Raw genomic sequence first — 23,654 nt, 5'->3', positions numbered from 1 at the left:
AGATCTTATGGGTATAATTGAAAGTTGTACACATACCTGTGGCATATGTGGATTGTTATCTACACAACTAGGGTACTCTTATAGAATCTTAAACATTGCGGCGAAATTCCACATTGCATCACGTTTTGCATTTTATGTCGCTCCACACGTTTTTTTTTATGCATAAACCAAAAGAAGCTTGAGTAATCTAATAAGCTGGCCATAATTTTCATTTTTGGATGGTGATCAAATCTGTTAGAGAACAGACATTAACAAACTGAAACCTTTGTTTTTTATATAGTGCAATTTATCAGAAACCTGTTTCACTCTGTCTGCAGGCAGCATTTTATTTTGTCTTTATTCTGAGAATTATATTCCACTTTTTTCTTTTTTTTTCAAAGAACATTTGTGAGTAATTGTTAACTTTTAGATAGTAATTTACTTTGCCTATACCAGGACCCTGGGGCTGTCAGCCAACCTAACTGTTAACTTCTATGTGTTCTACTACTTGTACAGCACAGATTAAAATGTGATTTATTTTGTCAATAAACACGTTAGTTACTTTACAGCTGTTGAGGCAGCAGGAAAATTTGGAGGGTGGAAAGTCTGTACTAGCTAATAAGAATAATCTGGATGTTGCTAAATATACTTTGGTATTTCTTTTTAACTCCTGCGTAACTTGTTCATGGCTGTGTGTTTGTATGACTGTATTCTGCTAATATAGAGTACTGTGCAGAAGGTTTAGACGGGTGTGAAAAAAATGCAGCAACGTAAGTAGAGATGAGTGGATTAGTTTATGGGACTCCCGTCTAGCTGCCAGGTACCACTTACCTGAATATAATGTTGAAGTCCCGCAAATCTCTTAACTTCTGGCATCCCCACTCCCAGTACGGCATTTAATTTGTCAGGGCTGGCGTGTTATCTGTGCAACGTGAAGGTGAAACATTTGTGGGACTCGCTTCTAGCTGCTAGGTGCCTGGATGCTGGAAATCGATTTGCTCATCTTTAAGCGTAGAAAAACGCGAGTATATGCCGACCCCCCCCCCTAATTTTGCCACAAAAAACTGGGAAAACTTATTTACTCGCGTATAAACCTAGAGTGGAAAATGCAGCAGCTACTGGTAAATTTCAAAAATAAAAATAGATACCAATAAAAGTCATCAGTAGGTTAAAATTGTTTTCAATATCCATTTTGAATCAGGAGCCCCATATAATGCTCCATACAGTTCATGATGACCCCATAAGATGCTCCATACAAAATACACCCCATATAATGCTGCACAAAGGTTAATAATGGCCCCATAAGATGCTCCATACAAAATACACCCCATATAATGCTGCACAAAGATTAATAATGGCCCCATAAGATGCTCCATAGAATAATATGCCCTATATGCTGCTCCATAAAGGTTATGGCCCCATAAAATTCTCCATAGATTATGCCCCCATAAGATGCTTCATAGATTATGCCCCCTTTAAGATGCTCCATAGATTATGCCCCCATAAGATGCTCCATAGATTATGCCCCCTTTAAGATGCTCCATAGATTATGCCCCCATAAGATGCTCCATAGATTATGCCCCCATAAGATGCTCTGTAAAATGCTCCATTGATTATGCCCCCATATGCTTCCCCATAAAATGCTCCATAGATTATGCCCCCATAAGATGCTCCATAAGATGTTCTATAGAATGCTCTATAGATTTTGCCCCATATGCTGCCGCTGCAAAGAAAATAAAAATTACATACTCACCTCTCGTCTCTGGGGGACAGGTGCCGGTGTCACCGCTGGCTCAGGGCCCCGACACCTGCGATATTCACCTGTCCTCGGTCCATCGCTGCGCCGGTCAGTCTTCTGGGTCCCTCTGTCAGTGACGTTCAGGCAGCAGAGGGCGCCAGCGCGCACCAACTACGTCATCACGCCCTCTGCTGCCTGAACATTACTGACAGAGGACGCAGAGGACTGAGCGGGCACAGGATGGATCGGGGACAGGTTAATATCGAATATACTTACCCCCTCCTGGCACGGTCTCTGCAGCCCCTGCATCTCCGGCAGCTCTTCCTTCCTTCAGCAGTCACGTGTTACCGCTCATTAAAGTCATGAGTATATGCGCATATTCATGACTTTAATAAGCGGTACCACGTGACCACTGAAGGAAGGCATGAGAGAAGCAGGGGGGCTGCAGAGACGTGCCGGGGGGTAAGTATGATCTCTGACACCCTCCCTCCCCCGCCGACCTCCGGGATATGACTCGCATATAAGCCGAGAGGGGGACTTTCAGCCCAAAAAAATGGGCTGAAAATCTCGGCTTATACCGGTGTATATACTGTACTTTTAAACACTGGTATTAGCTGCATCAGAAACTGCTGTGTAGGAGACAAACTTGATGAGGTAACGCCAAACAATGCTACAAAGGTGAGGTTGTATACAGTGAAGGAAATAAGTATTTGATCCTTTGGTGATTTTGTAAGTTTGCCCACTGACAAAGACATGAACAGTCTATAATTTTAAGGGTAGGTTAATTTTAACATTGAGAGATAGAATATCAAAAATAAAATCCAGAAAATCACATTGTATAAATTATATAAATTTATTTGCATTTTGCAATGAGAAATAAGTATTTCCTACCAACCATTAAGAGTTCTGGCTCCTACAGACCAGTTAAGACGCTACTAATCAACTTGTTACCTGCATTAAAGACAGCTGTCTTACAAAGTCAGCTTTGTAAACGATTCCTGTCCACAGACTCAATTAATCAGTCATACTCTAACCTCTACAAAACCATAAGTAAGACGCTGGGTGAGAAGGAGACAACTGTTGGTGCAATAGTAAGAAAATGGAAGAAATAGAAAATGGAAAGAAATACAAAATGATTGTCAATCGACATTGATCTGGAGCACCATGAAAAATCTCTCCTCGTGGGGTAACCTTGATCATGAGGAAGGTGAGAGATCAGCCTAAAACTACACGGGCGGAACTTGTTAATGACCTCAAGGCAGCTTGGACCACAGTCACCAAGAAAACCATTGGTAACACATTACGCCATTAAGGTTTAAGATCCTGCAGTGCCCGCAAGGTCTCCCTGCTCAAGAAGGCACATGTGCAGGCCCGTGTGAAGTTTGCCAATGAACACCTGGTTGATTCTGTGAGGGACTGGGAGAAGGTGCTGTGGTCAGATGAGAAAAAAATTTAGGTCTTTGGCATTAACTCAACTCGTCATGTTTGGAGGAAGAGAAATGCTGCCTATGACCCAAAGAACACCATCCCCCACTGTCAAGCAAAACCCAAAACATACAGCCAAGGCAATAAAAGGATTGGCTTGAAAGAAGCACATTAAAATCATGGAGTGACCTAGCCAGTCTCCAGACCTTAATCCCATAAAAAACCTATGGAGGGAGTTGAAGCTCCGAGTTGCCAAGCGACCACCTCAAAAACTTAATGATTTAAAGATGATCTGCAAAGAGGAGTGGACCAAAATTCCTCCTGACATGTGCGCAAACCTCATCAACAACTACAAAAAACATCTGACTGCTGTGCTTGCTAACAAGGATTTTGCCACCAAGTATTAAGTCTTGTTTGCCAGAGGGATCAAATACTTGTTTCTTACTGCAAAGTGCAAATAAATTTATATAATTTATACAATGTGATTTTCTGGATTTTATTTTCTTATATTCTATCTCTCAATATTAAAATTAACCTACCCTTAAAAACTATAGACTGTTCATGTCTTTGTCAGTGGGCAAATTAACAAAATCAGCAAGGGATCAAATACTTATTTCCCCCACTGTAAGATTGTTTCATGTCATGAGAAGAGAGAGAGCAAAAAAAAAAAAAAGAGATCTAAGCCTTAGCCTCCTGTATATTCAGACATAGCTTGGGGAAGGCATTTATGCACATTTAATCGAAGTACATTTAATCAAAGTATGAGGCAGTTATAACATGGCAGTTAGACAGGGCAGGAGACAGGTAAGACATTTATATACATCTATTCCCTGTACATTTGGATTACAACAAATATATACCATATGCATTTGTGTAATTTATATCATGGCCGCTGCATTCACACACATCCACCGCCCTGGCATTAACTCTCTACACTCCATCCATATTGGCCCCTCACCTCTTTCCTCTCCTATGTATAGCACTCACCCTCTTTTCACATTGCTACACAGCACAGATCCATTCAGTCCCACCATTCAACATCAGAGACGCTCTCACAAATCACTTAACCATCTGCTCACTCGTTCTATCCTCCTTCTCCTAGTCGAAGGAGACATTGCTCCCAGCCCTGGTCCCCCATGTTATAGAAAGTCAAACCCCCCCAACTGCTACACTCAGAAACCCCTCTAATCTTATTAATATTCCCTGCATGCCATCTGTCTCTCTTAATTGTGCCCTTTGGAATTCTCGCTCAGTGTGTAACAAACTCTCCTTCTTCCATGACTTTTTCCTTTCTAATTCTCTTAACCTTCTGGCTCTTACTGATACCTGGATCCAGCAGTCAGACACTACCGCTGCTGCTGCTCTTTCATATGGTGGACTACACTTCTCTCTCATACCCCAAGATCAGACAATAGAGCAGGTGGAGGCTTTGGTCTGCTCCTATCACCAAAATGTACCTTTTAGGTTATCCCTCAACTACCCTCACTTGTCTTCCCTTCTTTTGAGGTCCATGCCGTCAGACTCTACACCCCCTTCTCCATGCGAGTGGTGGTGGTGTATCGTCCTCCCGGCCACTCCCATCAGTTCCTGGATCATTTTGCCACTTGGCTTCCACATTTTCTCTCCTGTGACATCCCTACCCTCATCATGGGCGATTTCAACATCCCCATTGCTCTTCCCCTCTCCCCATCTGCTACTCCCCAGTTATACTCTTCTCCTGACATCACGACTGCCTTTTTAGAAAACGCCAGGGATTGTCTAAACGCTGTGTCTAACATCATGTCCTCCCTCTATCTGAAACTGAACCTGTCAAAGACTGAACTCCTTGTGTTTCCTCCCGCTACTAATGTACCTATACCCGACATTGCCATTTCCGTGTGTGGTTCCACTATTACTCCCCAGCAACATGCCCGCTGTCTTGGGGTCATACTTGACTCCGAGCTTTCCTTTGCCCCCCACATCTGATCACTGGCTCGCTCTTATCTGCACCTCAAAAACATTTCTAGAATTCAACCTGTTCTTACTTTTGACTCTTACTGTTTGTCTTATTCATTCTCGTCTCGACTATTGTAACTCTCTTCTAATCAGTCTCCCTCTTACCAAGCTCTTCCCCCTCCAATCTGTCTTGAAAGCTGCAGCCAGGATCATATTCCTCGGCAATCGTTACACCGATGCCTCTACCTTGTGCCAGTCATTACACTGGCTACCCATCCACTCGAGAATCCAGTACAAACTTACCTGGTTCTCCGGGCACAATGTCATTATATACTTCATGATTATTATTATGAGATGTAATCGTTTGGAATTTACATTACAGCTCTCAATCAATATGTTTGTATAAAAATGTATATTTGTCTCGATTTATGAGGACTTGTCATAATTTTTGTTTCTGTATATTTCTTGTACCTTTTATAGCAGAATGACGAAGGCCAATTGTGGGCCAAAACGTCTTTTTCTAGGACTGCAAAAATATATAAAAAATAAAATTCATCTATAAAGGATCATTCAGTTGAGTGCCAAGTTACTTTATTATCACAAACTTATTACCCTAACCCACAAAGCTCGCCATGGCTCAGCACCACCCTACTTCTCCTCCCTTGTTTCAGTCTACCACCCTAGCCGTGCCCTCCGTTCTCCTGATGACCTGAGGTTAGCATCCTTAATAATCAGAACCTCCCACTCCCGTCTCCAAGACTATACACGTGCTGCGCTAGTTCTTTGGAATGCACTCCCCAGGTCAATACGTATAAGGGATAGGGCTTATAAGATCACTTAGTCAGTCAATAAGCTCTCTTGCTGAATGAAAACACAACAAGGAAAGCAAACACAGAAAAAAAGATACATGAATGTCTAGAATAGAGCTCATTCCATTGCTGACAACCCTCCTCCCCCACTTAAATTCTTCAAAAAGAGAAGACAGTGTCTAGTTTCCTGTAGGGGTACAGGATCCAAGTCGAATACCCTATAAGCTGGGAAACTTCCAAATATCAATCTCTTCCGGCATTTCTTTCTTACGAATCTGACGCTTTGGGGTATCTAGACATCTAAGGACATACTTGGGAGATTAAAAAAATATATATAAAAGTGCCCAGAGCTACTACTGTCAACTTAGAGGGGAAAAATCATGTAATATCTTTTAATGTCCACGAACGTATAGCCCTTTTGCGCTGGACATCTGCCAAGATATGCGGAAAAAGGACACTTTTTACCTTCTAAGGCTAATGTCTTGCTTCTCCCCAGCTTTTCTTAGTATATTGTCTCAGCCCTTGTAATGGAGGATGTTAATCAAGATAGGGCAAGGAGGTCTGCCCAACGGCCCCGGTCTCTTTGGAACGCTCTTCCGCAAACAAAGAAGTGATTCTTTGCCAAAGATTTATAGGAGCCATTTTTCGAAGAAATTGTCCAGGTCTCCCCCTCCCACCTTTTTCGATACTCCAACCAACCTAATATTATTGCGTCTTTGGTGACGTTGTAGTGTCACCACAGCCTGGGTATGACATTGAATATCACCACTGACTGGGGAAAGGGCATGCTCTAGCACACCAACTCTCCCCTCCACAGCTGTGGTTCGTTCTGTCACTTTTTGTACATCAGGCAGGATTATGGAGATTGTTTCCTGAATGTGGCCCACCTGGCCAGTCAGTGTAGTAAGTGTTTAGCTGAATACATTCACTGCAAGAAAGAAGTCAAGCAAAGATGGAGATTTCCCTGATGATGTTTCTCAAAGGAAGCCCTCCTTTCCCTTTGGAAATATTGAGACCTTATTTCAAAAAAGGTTTTGTGATGAGTGGGCCATGCATACCAGGATGGGGATGAGGGGGCTATGCATACCTGGATTGGGGACATATATATACCAGGATGGGGAATATTAGTACAAAATTATCCACATTTTTTGCTTCACTTTTTTTCTATTTTCCTCCTCTCAAACCTAGGGACATAACTGCAATATGGAGACCTGAATATGGGGACATGACTGCAATATGGGGACCTGGATTGGCACATATCTACAAAATGAGGACCTGGATGGGGACATAACTACAATATGGGGACCTGGATATGGGAACATATCTACAATAAGGGGACCTGGATGGGGATATAGCTACAATATGAGGACCTGGATGGGGACATAACTACAATATGGGGACCTGGATATGGGGACATAACTACAATATGGGGACTTAACTACAGTATGATTGCACATTTGTTATCACCACATCCATAATGACCCAAGCTCTAAAAAAAAATTAAAAGAAAACACTGCAAAAATGTTCATAAAGTATAGAAAAAAAAATGGTATCACTAAAAATGTCCCTTTGTCCTTCAAAGAGTGCAGCCCTCCAAATTCAGTTTTTTCTATATGCGGGCCATATACCCAGCCGAGATTGAGACACCTTGCCTTAGAGCATGGATGTCCTATAGTTTACTTTGTGCTACCAACTATCATGTAGGGTGTATTGTTGTGACTAAAATACTCTCTCATCTGTAATGGCATGTCTGTGATCTTCCAAATTAGTTTTCATTCTGTAGTTATCAATCTCCTGGAGTGCTTGCAGACACTCTAAGATATGTCAACTCACTAAAGAGTAATTGGCAGACAGCACAGTACAAATGTCACCTCCCAGCGGATGTTTACGCATCATGTTTTCTGTTTGTTAGCTTTTCTTTTTTTTCCTATGAAGCATACGAGTATGCGCTATCTCCAAGGCTCTGTAAATCAGAACCTCTTTGTTTGTGTGCAGGTAAATTGACTGTTGATGTGATGTCGCACAACGTGTTTGTAATACATTGCCCCCATTCCTCGTTCTTAATCATGCTCCAGTTGTTTAGGAGGATTCTTATTTCGCTCTGATGAAATCCTTAATTCTCAGATGACTTATACCTCTTAATGGGATCCTACAGTCAAATGTTGACAACTGTGCAACACATATTTTCAAGTGACTTTTTCTTTTTGCATCCTGCATGTGGGTAATTTTTACGACATAAAAATAATGTGGTTCTGTTCATTAATGCATTGTGTCTTCACTTTATAATTGAGGCTACAAGACTGATAGAACCCTATATCATATAGACATATCACCAGCATGTAACATAGGTGCTTCTGTAAGTGGTTAATCATTTTTTACTTGCTTAATCTTAAAGTCACCATACTCATTAGATGGCTGTTGGACCAACAATGCTTCATTCAGCTGACCAATCTCGGCTATGTCTCCCATACACAGTAGCAATCATTTGGCCGAACTCCTGTGTCCCCTATAAGAACGCCAGTAACGGCTATCTGTGCTTGTGGCTTAACTCCAAGAGTATAAAGAGATCGGAATTCCGAAACCAGAAAAGCCTAATCGACATCTTCCCCAACAATATTTTGGTCAGCGCCCCCATACACAATAGAGTGTTGGTTGAAACCGTCGATATTGGCGGGTGTGACCGATATTAGCCTCATGTGTGTTTGAGGACGTTAGTCACACTTTTACAAACTGAGCGTATATCCCAAACTGGCACTAGATACACATATTTAAAGATTGCGTATATCAAATATTTTTCCACCCTACCCCCATCTGTTTTCAGTTGTCTTCTGTGATTGAAATATTTTTTTTTGTTACTTAAATACTACTGTGTGCCAGCTTCTCTTTAAAGTACTCAGTATGCTATCCAGAGCAATTTGTAATGGATTATTATTTGTAGTGCCTTGCAAAGATATCATTCTTACCTGCCTGTAATACTGCCCCCTGGTGTTCAAAATATATAGGTCTACGCACATCACTCTACTAAGGCTCTGCAATGGTTACATACGCCCAGTATAATGCAACTATTCTGACAGATCTCTAGTGAATGTCATAACGGTATTTGCCAGATTGGTTTCCTTGTGCCCGTTGGAAAGAAAGCCGAGCACGTGCCGTACTATGCTCCATCAGTGACCGCTGCAGAGAAGAGGCCCATCTCTCTTCAGTTTGTGAAAACAGGCTGTGAACAGGTATCTGGAAGAAGGAGACGGCATGGGCAGTGGCATCATGGTTATCCTTGATTGAATGACAGGTTCTGCATCCTGTGCCCACATACACCATAGCTCATACAGCCTGAGAGGATGGAATGTGTGTGGGCTGCAAACAATAAAGAGAATAGAGAGGAACCCCAGTTTGGTGTAGTAATTACATTATCTATATTTTTTTTTTCAATTTAACTGTCATAATCTTGTTCATGCAAGTAGTAGTATGGTATTTCATACCTAAACACAGCATCATTTCTGTAAAGTCAGTCGCCTGTAATATTTAAGCAAAACTAAATGAATAATTTCTTGAAATTCCTTTCACATTTTTATACATCTAGAATGAAGATGGACTTCAAGAATACTTTGAAACAGTTGTGAAACTGTCTAAAGTTGACCCCAAGAAAATAATTGGATGGGTAATTAAGGATTTGCTCGGTCACCTAAGGCAGCAGAATCTCCCTGTCAAACAAAGGTTAGTCTTGTTTACTGCAGCTCGTTTTCTAATAAACATGCCGTTCTTGTACATATAAATAATTTGCCTTTGTTGTATTGGACCCAGCTTGATAAATGTCAAGATACCTACTTTTCGCATGGATTTATAATTGTGGATCATTTAGAGAGATGATTAGATATTTTCAAGTGAGCAATGCTGGCAGCATCACAGCTCAGAATAATCTGGAGGCTATCTTGGCAATTTTTTGTCCGAACAAGCCAAAATGTTATTAAAGAAAAGCTGTTCCATGGGCAACATGTATCAGACTCTGACTGCAGACAGGTATGTTTAACTGAAACACCGTAGTGTCTGAAAAAATATATATCGGTAACTTTCCTCTGTCTGACAAGTCCCCTATACAGCTAAGTCCCGGCTACTACTTCCTGCCTGCTGTCAATGACTGAGGCCTCTTCCTGCATGCATGTATAAGGTCAGACCTGGCACTGCAGGAGAGCGGCTGGGAGAAGCCAACAGGGACCTACCTGTCACACTAGACTCCTGTGCGGTTCGGTCCCAGCAGCTCTTACAGGATGTTTTTCTCGGAAATGTCACAGCGCTTCAGAGTCAAACATGTATGGCTGAAATCATGGAGCTACTGTCTCATACATGATGTCCATAGTTCAGGCAGCATGTGCCAGCTTTCAGGTGCCCTTTAATGGTTAAAGAAAAATAGCTAATTTGCACTATTATGTAAGTTTTCTTCTGATAGGGGCAATAGTCCCCTCAAACATTTCATTTATGTCCAAACTTTTTTCAGAAACCGATTGATTTCTGTACAACTTCTGCAGTCAGGATATTTCCCCAGTCAAATCTGATCCCTTCTGCCTGTAAAAGGTGCATTTTCCAAATGTAAATTAAGGATCACCAAACCATGAACAAGCTTACTTGAATCCCTTTTTGTCATGCTTCTTTTTCTTAAATGAGGATGCTCCAGCTGCTTGCTCCATCAATAACAGCTGATTATTTTAGTCTTGCAGCAATGAACACTATAATCATATCCTGCTTTAGGATACGTACCCATTTGCGAGAAAAACGGACGAGTGCAATCCGATAAAAAAATAGGATTGCGCTCTGACCAATGTTATTCTGTGTTACATCTCCTCTGCGATTTTTTTTTCTCAGCTGAAAGCGGAATGAGAAAAAAAATCACAGCATGCTGCAAATCTCTGACGAGACTCGCAATGCAAGTCAATGGATGCGAGAAAAAAATCGCACAAGAAAATAGTGCGAGTGCTGTCTGATTTTTACACATTGGTGTCCTTAGAAAAGCTGACAATTCATGTTCAGTGCACAGTAAAATCACACTGACAGGTTAGAATAGATATACAGTGCCTTGCGAAAGTATTCGGCCCCCTGGAACTTTTCAACCTTTTCCCACATATCATGCTTCAAACATAAAGATACCAAATGTAGATTTTTGGTGAAGAATCAACAACAAGTGGGACACAATTGTCAAGTTGAACAAAATTTATTGGTTATTTTACATTTTTGTGGAAATTCAAAAACTGAAAAGTGGGGCGTGCAATATTATTCAGCCCCTTTAACTTAATACTTTGTTGCGCCACCTTTTGCTGCGATTACAGCTGCAAGTCGCTTGGGGTATGTCTATCAGTTTTGTACATCGAGAGACTGAAATTCTTGCCCATTCTTCATTGGCAAACAGCTCGAGCTCAGTGAGGTTTGATGGAGATCATTTGTGGACAGCAGTTTCAGCTCTTTCCACAGATTCTCAATTGGATTCAGGTCTGGACTTTGACTCGGCCATTCTAACACCTGGATACGTTCTCCATTTCTCTCTTCCCATTAATGTTAAATTTGTATCTGCATATATTCAGGTTTGATTTGTACCTGTTATGTACAGTCTAAAATATTTTTTTTATTTTCTTATTACTTGTCTTGAACGTCATAATTTTTGATACCAGTTACCTCACTACTGCACACATCCTTGAAATTGTATGCTTTCATAGTACGTCTTCTCTTTTCTTGAAAATAAATATTTATACATTTTAAAAAAATATAATTATTGAAATGAATCAGACAGGTTAAAAAATAACAAGATATACTTACCCTCACCGATCCCCTGCAGGTCGTGTTTAGCCACTTATGTAGTACCTGCGGAATTATGCCCATCATCCTCGTAGCACCTGTTCATCTGTTACCTGCTGATTCCCTGCCGTCTACGTGGTACCTGCTGTGTCATGCTCACCAATCCTCACAGGTGCCACCACTTAGGCCTGTTTCACATTTCAGTTTTTTGACGTCAGTCAAAATCCGCCAGAGTGTGAAAAAACGGATCCGCGTGACAAACAAATGCCACCGGATCCGTTTTTTGGACGGATCCGTTTTAGTTGCAAGTAAATGAAATTTAAAGCAACATGACTCTGAGAGAAAGAGAATTTCCTTGCTGTCAGACCGGAATTTGGGGTTAAAATCATGAAAGGAAATTTTTCCGGGCATGCTCAGAATGAAAAGGCGGATCCGTTGGCGTATTCCGTCAATTAACGGTTGACAACTGATCCGCCGCCCATAGGCGTACATTATAAAGCATAGCAGACAGCGATGGATCTGTTACTATCCGCTGTTTCGACGCACACAAAAAACGTTTCATAGTCCGTCCACTCAAGACGGCGGACGCCAAAATGATGATGGATCCGTCAAAAAACGGATGCAGCGGATGACTATCCGTCAAAATCCGCCTCAATGCAAGTCAATGGGGGAAAAAAATGGATCCGCCAAAAAAAATTGGCGGATCCGTTTGTTTTTGCAAAACGACGGATTTTGACTGACGTAAAAAAACTGAAGTGTGAAACAGGCCTTACCTGCTGCTTTCTGGTCTATGATTTTTGGTCCCATCTCTGCCACACCAGATTTTAGCTATATATTTCAGTTATAGTAAATTGCTATATGCAGAACAAACAATCGATCAGTCCATTCCAGGTTCATATCCCCCAAAAAAGAGGAAAGAAAAGTTATAAAAAAAAAAACACAAAAAATTTGACATTTTTAATAATCCTCATTTCCTCCATTAAAAATATTGACATTAAGAAAATAAAAATTTTATTTCAAGATCTGTAAGTCTGACCTATCTATACATACAAAATTGAATGTATGTGTGTATCACCAACCAATCATGAAGCATCTTTCATTTCACCAGAGCTGTTTAAAAGAAGCTGAGCTGTGATTGGTTGCTATGAGCAACAGTTTTCCTTTCAACCAATCACTAAGCATCTTTCATTTCACTAGAGCTGTTTAAAAGAAGATGAGCTGTGATTGGTTGCTATGAGCAACAGTTTTCCCACTCCACAACAACACCTCTGCAGACACTGACCGGGTGGGAGAAACCTAGCATCCTCAGGAACATAAGCTCTCTGCCATTGTCTGCCCCCCCAGAAAGGAGCAGAGAGCACATGACAGAAATGAATTCTCCCTCCCGAGCCCATATACCCATCACACATCCTCCATCCCATAGGCACATCTTCCCTCTTAAAGGGATCTCCTGTATGGAAGTTAGGGCAAATCCCTCAGTGCTCTGATTCTGACCCCAGGCTTCTGTTAAAGGGATAATTGGTATGGAAGTTAGGGCAAATCCGTCCAGAGCTTTGTTTTTGACCCCAGGCCTCTCTTAAAGGGATCCCGGTATGGAAGTTAGGACCGTTCCACTCAGCGCTGTGGTTCTGACCCCAGGGTCTCTTATAGGGATCATTGGTATGGAAGTTAGGGCAATTCCACTAAGCGCTCTGGTTCTGACCCCAGGCCTCTCTTAGGGTGTGTGCAGACGCTGCGGAATCCGCTGCGGATTAATCCGCACGGATTTTGCAAAAACCGCAGATAAACCGCAGGTCAAAAGACCTGCGGATTATCTGCGGTTTTGCCTGCGGTTTGGTCCTGCGGATTCACCATCTCCACAATGGTGGAGATAGGAACCCGCTGCGGATTCTGCAGAAAGAATTGACATGTCACTTCTTTCTGCGATTTCAAAACCGCAGCAAATCCGCGCGGATTTTTCCGCAACGTCTACACAGCGGTTTTTTTTTTACCATTCATTTGAATGGTACTGTACACCGCAGCTAAAACTGCTGCGGGTGCGCAGCGGCCAAAACCGCTGCGGAAACCGCAGCGTGTGCACATACACTTAAAGGGATCCCCGGTATGGAATTTAGGACCGTTCCACTCAGCTCTCTGGTTCTGACCCCAGGCCTCTCTTAAAGGGATCCCCAGTACGGAAGTGAGGGCAAATCCCTCAGCACTCTGATTCTGACCCCAGGATTCTATTAAAGGGATCATTGGTATGGAAGTCAGGGCAACTCCATCCAGCGCTTTGGTTTTGACCCCAGGCCTCTCTTAAAGGGATCTCCGGTACGGAAATTAGGGCAATTCCACTCAGCGTTCTGGTTCTGACCCCAGGCTCTCTTAAAGGGATCCCCGGTATGGAAGTCATGGCAATTGCCTTCAAATGCTCTAGTACTGACCACAGGCTTTCTTAAAGGGATATCCTGTATGGAATTTAGGGCAAATCCCTCAGCGCTCTGATTCTGACCCCGGGATTCTATTAAAGGGATCATTGGTATGCAAGTCAGAGCAAATCCACTCAGCGCTCTGATTCTGATCCCAGGCTCTCTTAAAGGGATCCCCGGTATGAAAGTTAGGGCAATTCCACTCAACACTCTGGTTCTGACCCCAGTCTCTCTTAAAGGGATCAGTGGTATTGAAGTAAGGGCAATTCCACTCAGCGCTCTGGTTCTGACTTCAGGCCCCTCTTAAAGGGATCCCCAGTATTGAAGTGAGGGCAAATCCACTCTGCTCTCTGATTCTGACCTCAGGTCTCTCTTAAAGGGAGTCCCGGTATGAAAGTGAGGGCAAATCCAAACTGCGCTTTGTTACTGACCCCAGGCCTCTCTTAAAGGGATCTCCGCTATGGAAGTTAGGGTAAATCCCTCAGCGCTCTGATTCTCACCCCAGGCTTCTATTAAAGGGATCATTGTTATGGAAGTCAGGGCAAATCCAATCAGCGCTGTGGTTCTGATGCCAGGCCTCTTTTAAAGGGGACCCCGGTATGGAAGTTAGGAGTGTTCCACTCAGTGCTCTGGTTCTGACCACTGGCTGACGGGATGATGTGGGATATTAGGAGTAGTAGTCCGGTAGCTCTGGCTGATGGAATGATGTGGGATTTTAGGGATAGTAGTCCGGTGGCTCTGGCCGACGGGATGATGTGGAATATTAGGGGTAATAGTCCTGTGGCTCTGGCTAACGGAATGATCTGGGATATTAGGGGTAGTAGTCCAGTGGCTCTGACAGAATGATGTGGGATATTAGGGATAGTAGTCCGGTGGCTCTGACTGGATGATGTGGGATATTAGGGGTAGTAGTCCGGTGGCTCTGACTGGATGATGTGGGATATTAGGAGTAGTAGTCCGGTAGTTCTGGCTGACGGGATGATGTGGGATATTATAGTGAGTGTGGCTATGCGGAGTGGTCGGGGCTCTACACTCAGCTTTATATATATATATATATATATATATATATATATATATATATATATATATATATATATATAATATTTATAATTTGTTATAACTAGCCGTAGTTAGTTACTATGCCCAGGCAACGCCAGGCTCTTCTTTTCTTGTAGAGTTAATGGTGTAAAGCAAAATATTAAATTAAAATTCTAGAATGCTTCTGTTTTACTATACCCATAAAATGTGATAAAAGGCCATAAAAACACTACCTGTACCCCGAAATAGTATCCACTTGCAACATAAATAACAAGCCCTCAAACAGCTCTGTGATTGGGGAAAAAAAGTCACAAGTCTCAGAAAATAACGTCACAAACACAATATATATATATATATATATATATATATATATATATATATATATATAATTTTTTTTTTTTTTTCTTTTATAAATTCTGAATTTTTTTTTCACCACAGTGAGAAATAATAAACTAAACAAGTTTGCTGTCACCATAATCATACTAATGACTGGACATTCATTTTGCCTGATCATTATTACCACAGAATAAAAGAAATAACACTTAATTTGACACTATATAGTAAAATGAATGGTGTCTGTCAAAACTATAACTCATCTCACAAAAAAAGTCCTCATATGGCTATGTTGTTAGAAATCTAAAAAAGCTATAACTATGGGAGAAGGGAAGGAAAAGAAGGAATGGCAAAAATGGAAATTGTCAATCCAAAGTAACTCCCGGCGGACAGTGTTCCTACAATATTTCTGTATGCGTAAACGACTCTCATAGTATCAATGCATGTTTTTTTTTTCTTTTTGTTTTTTTTTTAGTGTGGTCAGTCCCAGCTCATTAGCCGAACTTCTAACACTTTTAGAGAAAAAAGTTATTTCCTCATCCGCTGCTAAACAGGTATGTTCAATTTCATTCTAATAGCACAAGGTCATATAAAAATGTAAAGTGATCAATCAACAAAATGTTTGTCATTGGTGGCATCTTTTATGCAATTTTTTTGTGTGTTGTTACGAAACCGTATTTTTTTTTTTATCTAAAACTCAAGTAAATATTCTCATATTTGCAAGATGGCCATAACGTAAATCAGAATCTGGTTATCATAAGACTTGGACTGAGACAGGCAAGCAGAGTATGGGGATTGTATTGCCCTATTCAAGATCTTGTAGAATTTACTGGGATGATTTCTATACTAATATATCAATGTTTTATGTGGTATTATAGAGTTGAGCAGTGCATCCCACTCTGATAAACATAGCAGACGAACCAGTTTTTTTGCGATAACTTTTTTTCTTATCAGATTATTTTTGAGTTTTTCAAGGTTATAAAGCAAAACATTTAAACCAGGCATAATAAAAAAAAAGAAAGAATTAACTGGGTAACAGGAAAAAGGGGTAGGGGTAATGTAAGGAGGGAAGGAAAGCTAAAAACTTTACTGGGCAGGAAAACCGGGGAAGGAGATAAAAAGAGGGAAAGAAAAGGGTTGGGGGTTAGGTCTCCGAACGTTACTACATTATAGAAAAACATGTGTGCGCTGTTAGCTCAAGTTACTGTTACAAAGAAATAAATGAGGAAATAAAATTAATCAAAGATTGGTATTCAAAATTCTGACCATCTTAAACATTTGTATTAGTGGCGGTATTGGTGTTGGATTGGAATTCTTTATTGCAGAGATGCCATTTGACTCTATATATTTGGAGAGTGTTATTTCTAATTGTGGAGGATAGTTTCAATGTGTTATGGGATGATATTTTATCTATTATATCTTAAAATGAAGAAATATTGGATGACTTCCAATTGGTTGCGAACAAATTTTCCGTAACCAAAAAGGTATATACTCGTGTATAAGCCGACCCAAGTATAAGCAGAGACCCCTAATTTTGCCACAGAAAACTTATTGACTCAAGTATAAGCATAGGGTGGTGCTGCACAAGGGTTAATGGTGGTCCAAAAAGATGCTCCATAGATAAATACCCCACATAAAATACTGCACAAGGGTTAATGGTGGCCCAATAAGATGCTCCATAGATAAATACCCCCCATAAAATGCTGCACAAGGGCTAATGGTGGCCCAAGAAGATGCTCCATAGATAAATAGGGCCCATATATTGCTGCTGCAATTAAGAAAAAATTTAAAAAATGACATACTCACCTCTCCGTCGCTGGGAGCCAGGTGCCGGTGTCCTGAGCAGGCGGGGACACCGGCGTGCTATGTGGGCCAGGTGCCGGTGTCGCCGCTGGCTCAGTCCCCCGACACTGGCAATATTCACCTGTCCCCGTTCCATCACAGCACGCCGCTCTGTCTCCCGGGTCTCTGCAGTGACGTTCAGCAGAGGGCGCGCACTGACCGCGTCATTGCGCCCTCTGACCTAAACGTCACTGCCAGAGGACGGAAGACAGCAGAGCGGCGCGCAGCGGTGGAACGCGTACAGGTGAATATTGCAAGTGCCGGGGGCCTGAGCTAGCGGCAACACCGGCACTTGACCCAATAGCGCGCCGATGTCCCCGCCAGCTCAGGACACCGGCACTTGTCCCGCTGCCAACACCAACCGCTGGCCCTGTTAGCCATCGGGACACTGACAGAGGCTGCAGGGGACCGCAGACATGTACCGGAGACGACAGGGACCTTCTCCCTGCATCAGTAAAATGTAAGTTGCTACCATGACTTGTGTATAAGCCAAGGGGGACTTTTTCAGCCCAAAAAAGGGGCTGAAAAACTCGGCTTATACACTAGTATATACGGTATGTATAATTAATCTGGAATTAGCAGGAAAGCCATCTATGTCTAGTGGAAATAATAAAAGGGAGACTGCCAAAGGAATATTTATGTTGGTAATGTTTTTTAAAATAACTAAGATATCCAATAGCTCCCTGATCATGGGGAAATCCCAGAAAATATGATCGAGGTTAGCTTTAAGTCTGCAACCCCTCCAACATTTATCCGAGCAGTCAGTAAAAACAGATTTCACCCTTATGGCAGTGTAGTACAATTTAGTTAAAATCTTAAAGTGGTGTCTCACAAACAAAAGTTCATTTTAATTAATAGAACTTGGAATAATAATAATTTCCACAAGGGTCGGGTGACCGGGGTCACTGAAAGGTCACCCGACTCGCGCACACACAGGACCCTTTCTACTTCACCCGATGGGGGTGGCTTAGCCCCCACGTGGCTACGATCGCTCTGATTGGCTGTTAAAAGTGAAACAGCCAATCAGAGCGATTGTAATATTTCACCAATAAAATTTGGTGAAATATTACAAATCAGCCATGGCCTATGCTGCAATAGCATCTGCCATGGCTGGAGACACCGATTAGACCCTCCCCACCGACTGACGGCGCCGATCGGCCACCGCCGTTAACATCTCCCCCTTCCCTCCGCTCCCCCCTGCCTTACAATCACCCCCCCACCCTGCACGCTGCCTCCGATGTCCCTCTGGCCGTCCCGGTGTCCTGCCATCCCAGATCATGGGCGCCGCCATCTTGGAAAATGGTGGGCGCATGCTCAGTGCACCCGCTGGAATGCCGGCTGCAGATTCATTCATTTATTTTGATCACTGTGATAAACTCTCACAGTGATCAAAATAAAAAAAAGAGTAAATAAACCGCCCGTTTATCACCCCCATAGGTAGGGACAAATAATAAAGAAAATATTTTTATTTTTCCATTAGGGTTAGAATTAGGGTTAGGGTTGGAAATAGGGTTAGAAATAGGGTTGGGGTTAAGGTTGGAATTAGGGTTAGGAGTGGGTTGGGGTTGGGATTAGGGTTAGGCATGTGGTTAGGGTTAGAGTTGGGGTTAGGGTTGTGGTTAGGGTTATGATTTGGGTTGGGATTAGGGTTAGGGGTGTGTTGGGGTTAGGGTTGGAGTTAGAATTGACGGGTTTCCACTGTTTAGGCACATCATGGGGTCTCCAAACACAACATGGTGCCACCATTTATTGCAGCCAATTTTGCATTCAAAAAGTCAAACAGTGATCCCTCCATTCCGAGCCCTGACGTTTGCCCAAACAGTGGTTTACCCCCACATATGGGATATCGGCGTATTCAGGAAAAATTGCACAACAACTTTGGTAGTCTAATTTCTCCTGTTACCCTTGGGAAAATAAAAAATTGGGGGCTAAAAAAATTATTTTTGTGAAAAAAAATGATTTTTTTATTTTTAAGTCTCTGCTTTATAAACTTCTGTGAAGCACTTAGGGGTTCAAAGTGCTCACAACACATCTAGATAAGTTTCTTGGGCGGTCTAGTTTCCTAAATGGGGTCACTTGTGGGGTGATTCTACTGTTTAGGCACATCAGGGGCTCTGCAAACGTAACATGACGCCCGCAGACCATTCCATCAAGTCGGAATTTCAAAACTTCATTACTTCCCTTCCGAGCCCCGACGTGTGCCCAAACAGTGGTTCCCGTCCCCACATATGGGGTACCAGCGTACTCAGGACAAACTGTACAACAACTTTTGGACTCCAATTTCTCCTGTTACCCTTGTGAAAATAAAAAATTGCGGGCTAAAAAATCATATTTGAGGAAAAAAATGATTTTTTTTATTTTCATGGCTCTGCGTTTATAAACTTCTGTGAACCACCTGGGGTTTCAAAGTTCTCACTATGCATCTAGATAAGTTCCTTAGGGGGTCTAGTTTCCAAAATGGGGAAATTTGTGGAGAGCTCCAAAGTTTAGGCACACAGGAGCTCTCCAAACACGACATGGTGTCCGCTAACGATTGGAGCTAATTTTCCATTCAAAAAGTCGAATGACTCTCCTTCCTTTCTGAGCCCTGCCGTACGACCAAATAGTGGTTACCCCCACATTTGGGGTACCAGCATACTCAGGACAAACTGGACAACAACTTTTGGGGTCCAATTTATCCTGTTACCCTTGGGAAAATAAAAAATAGCGGGCTAAAAAATCATATTTGAGTAAAAAAATGATTTTTTTTTTTTATTTTCATGGCTCTGCGTTTATAAACTTCTGTGAAACACTTGGGGTTCAAAGTGCTCAATACACATCTAAATAAGCTCCTTGGGGGTTCTAGTTTCCAAAATGGGGTCACTTGTGGGGGAGCTCCAATGTTTAGACACACAGAGGCTTTCTGAACGCGACATGGTGTCCGCTAACGATTGGAACTAATTTTCCATTCAAAAAGTCAAACGGCGCTCTTCCCTTCCGGGCACTGCCGTGCGCCCAAACAGTGGTTTATGACCATACAAGGGGCGATCGAAAAGTAATGATAATCAAAAATAAACACAATGAATATAGTAAAAAAAAAAAAATTATTTTTCTACATAGTCTCCTAACAAGTCTATACATTTAGTCCATCTCTTTTCTAAACTTAGAATTCCCTTCGAAAAAAATTCTTGATCTTGACCCTCAAAAAACTCCCCAACAGCGGTTATCACGTCGCTATTGTCGTCAAATTTCTTGCCCCGGAGGTGTTCCTTGAGCCGAGGAAAGAGAAAGAAGTCACTGGGGGCTAGATCTGGCGAATAGTGGGGGTGTTCCACCAGTTCAAAGCCCGCTTCTTGAATGGTAGCCATGGCAACTGCAGCTTTGTGAGCCGGTGCGCTATCTTGGTGAAACAGCACTCCAGCCCGCAGTTTGCTGCGCCTTTTCTCCTTGATAGCCTCCCGCAATCTTCTTATTTGTTCTGCGTAGTAGGAGCCCGTAATAGTGGCTCCCTTCTCCAAATAGTCCACCATAATAATTCCTTCAGCGTCCCAAAAAACGGACGCCATAACCTTCCCTGCTGAGCTTGACACTTTGAATTTCTTCGGCGTCGGTTCGTCGGCTCGTTTCCATGTCATCGATTGTTGTTTAGTTTCGGGATCAAAGTGGTGGATCCAGGTCTCATCCATGGTCAAAAAACGTGACAAAAAATTCTCCTTGTCTGCTTGGAACTTTTCGAGATTTGCTATTGTAATGTCAACTCGTTTCTTCTTTTGCTCGTCGGTTAACATTTCTGGCACCCAACGTGCGGATACCTTTCTCATATGCAATTCTTTTGCAAGGATTCTTTGAATACTGCCATATGAGATCCCTGTGACCTCAGCTACATGCCTGATAGTCACTCTTCGATCTGCCAACACAACTTCTTCAACTTTTTTCACGTTTTCTTCATTGAGGGACGTGGATGGGCGTCCTTTGCGATGTTCATCTTCCGTCGATGTTCTTGCCAGCTTAAATTCCTTGGCCCAGCATGCAACTGTGGAATATGGAGGAGAAGAGTCCCCCAATGTTTCCACCAAGTCGATCTGTATGTCTTTGGTAGACATTTTTTTCAAGCAGAGGTATTTGATGACAGCTCTGAGCTCGTTTTTTTCCATTTTGATGTTCACTCCTTGGCAGTTCATATTCAAATGAATGTAGCTCCCGGGAATCGTGGCCTATTTAAGTGATTTTTTTTTTCCTGGACTAGTGGGTACCTAAGAGAGAAAAAAACATTTTATTTTAATTTCTGTGTGCAATAGAAATAACCGATTATCATTACTTTTGGATCGCCCCTCGTATATGAGGTATCGGTGTACTTAGGAGAAATTGCCCAACAAATTTTATGATCCATTTTATCTTGTTGCCCATGTGAAAATGAAAAAACTGAGGCTAAAAGAAATTTTTTGTGAAATAAAGTACTTTTTTTTTATTACGGATCAATTTGTGAAGCACCTGGGTGTTCAAATTGTTCATTATGCATCTAGATAAGTTCCAAAATGAGGTCACTTGTGGAGGATCTCCAATGTTTAGGCACACAGGGGCTCTCCAAACGCGACATGGCAACCACTAAATATTCCAGCATATTTTCCATTCAAAACGTCAAATGGCACTCCTTCCCTTCTGAGCCCTGCCGTGCGCCCAAACAGTGGTTTATGACCACATATGAGGTATAGTTGTACTCAGGAGAAATTTCCCAACAAATTTTAGGATCCATTTTTATCCTGTTACCCATGTGAAAATGAAAAAATTGATGCTAAAAGAAAATTTTTGTTGGAAAAATTAAAATGTCCATTTTTTCCCTTCCACGTTGCTTTAGTTCCTGTGAAGCCCCTGAAGGGTTAATAATCTTGAATGTAGTTTTTGTCCTGCATTCGGAGGAACCCAGGGCCAACTGCACCAGAATATGGTCTCACAAGGGGTCTGAAGATCTCATCTCGGTACCTAATGACAGTCAGGCTACCTCTGGTGAGCACATTGAGGGCTGTGCGGCCCTCCAAAGAAATTCCACCCCACTGACCCACTGCCAAACCGGTCATGCTGAAGGATGTTGCAGGCAGCAGATCGCTCTCCACGGCGTATCCAGACTTTGTCATGTGTGCTCAGTGTGAACCTGCTTTCATCTGTGAAGAGCACAGGGCGCCAGTGGCGAATTTTTCCAATCCTGTTGTTCTGTGGCAAATGCCAAGCATCCTGCATGGTGTTGGGCTGTGAGCACAACCCCCATGTGTGGACGTCGGGCACCCAGTCCATCCTCATGGAGTCGGTTTCTAACCGATTTTGCAAACACATGCACATTTGTGGCCTGCTGGAGGTAATTTTGCAGGGCTCTGGAAGTGCTTCTCCTGTTCCTCCTTGCACAAAGGTCGAGGTAGCGGTCCTGCTGCTGGGTTGTTGCCCTCCTACGGCCCCTCCACGTCTCCTGGTGTACTAGCTTGTTTCCTGGTAGCGCCTCCAGCCTCTGGACTCTACGCTGACAGACACAGTAAACCTTGCCACAGCTCTCATTGATGTGCCATCCTGGATGAGCTGCACTACCTGAGCCACTTGTGTGTGTTGTACAGTCCGTCTCATGCTACCACGAGTGTGAAAGCACAACCAACATTCAAAAGTGACCAAATCATGAGCCAGAAAGCATTGGTACTGAGATGTGGTCTGTGGTCCCCACCTGCAGAACCACTCCTTTATTGAGGGTGTCTTGATAATTTCCAATAATTTCCATCTATTGTCTATTCCATTTGCACAACAGCATGTGAAATTGATTGTCAATCAGTGTTGCTTCCTAAGTGGACAGTTTGATTTCACAGATGTTTGATTTACTTGGAGTTATATTCTGTTGCTTAAGTGTTCCCTTTATTTTTTTTTGAGCAGTGTATTAAAGGGAATCTGTCACCTGGTTTTGGCGTGCTATTTAAATGAGGTCTGCCCGATCTGATGGGCGGTGTTTCGGATCTTTGCCGCCTCCCCATCCTTGGCTGCCGTCCGCAGTTTTTTCATGAATAGCAGTAGGTGACCGCCATCATTGGCTCGCGCACGCGCAGTATGCTATGCCCAACTGCGGGAAAAACCTTACTGTGCATGCGCCGGTTAACTAAGCCCCGGAAGTATTTTGCTGTGTTCTGGGGCCTAGTTAACCGGCTCATGCGCAGTAAGGCTTTTCGGCTTTGCCCGCAGTAGGGCAAAGCATACTGCGCGTGCGCGAGCCAATAATGCTTAGCGCACACGCGAAAGATGGCGGACACCTACTCCTATTCATGAAAAAACTGCGGGAGGCGGCAAATATCCGAAACACCATCCATTGGACCGGACAGACCTCATTTAAATAACCCGCCAAAACCAGATGACAGATTC

General features: G+C 42.5%; 1 protein-coding gene across 5 annotated transcripts in view; it reads left to right on the top strand.

Moving 5' to 3' along the window:
* Positions 1 to 23,654, top strand: part of GATB (glutamyl-tRNA amidotransferase subunit B) — a 252,889-nt gene that overhangs the window by 180,274 nt on the left and 48,961 nt on the right. For all 5 annotated transcript variants that reach the window (XM_073576265.1, XM_073576264.1, XM_073576261.1 and 2 more), the window contains 2 exons: positions 9,467 to 9,600; positions 15,922 to 16,000. In XM_073576265.1, coding sequence (XP_073432366.1) covers positions 9,467 to 9,600; positions 15,922 to 16,000 — 213 coding nt within the window. The remainder of the gene's footprint in view (positions 1 to 9,466; positions 9,601 to 15,921; positions 16,001 to 23,654) is intronic.

This window comes from Dendrobates tinctorius, unplaced genomic scaffold (assembly GCF_039654945.1).
Source record: "Dendrobates tinctorius isolate UK_male_01 unplaced genomic scaffold, ASM3965494v1 ptg000008l, whole genome shotgun sequence".
NCBI classification, from domain to species: domain Eukaryota; kingdom Metazoa; phylum Chordata; class Amphibia; order Anura; family Dendrobatidae; genus Dendrobates; species Dendrobates tinctorius.
The sequence above is the reverse complement of the archived record's forward strand: the minus strand, read 5'-3'. Positions and strand labels throughout refer to the sequence as shown.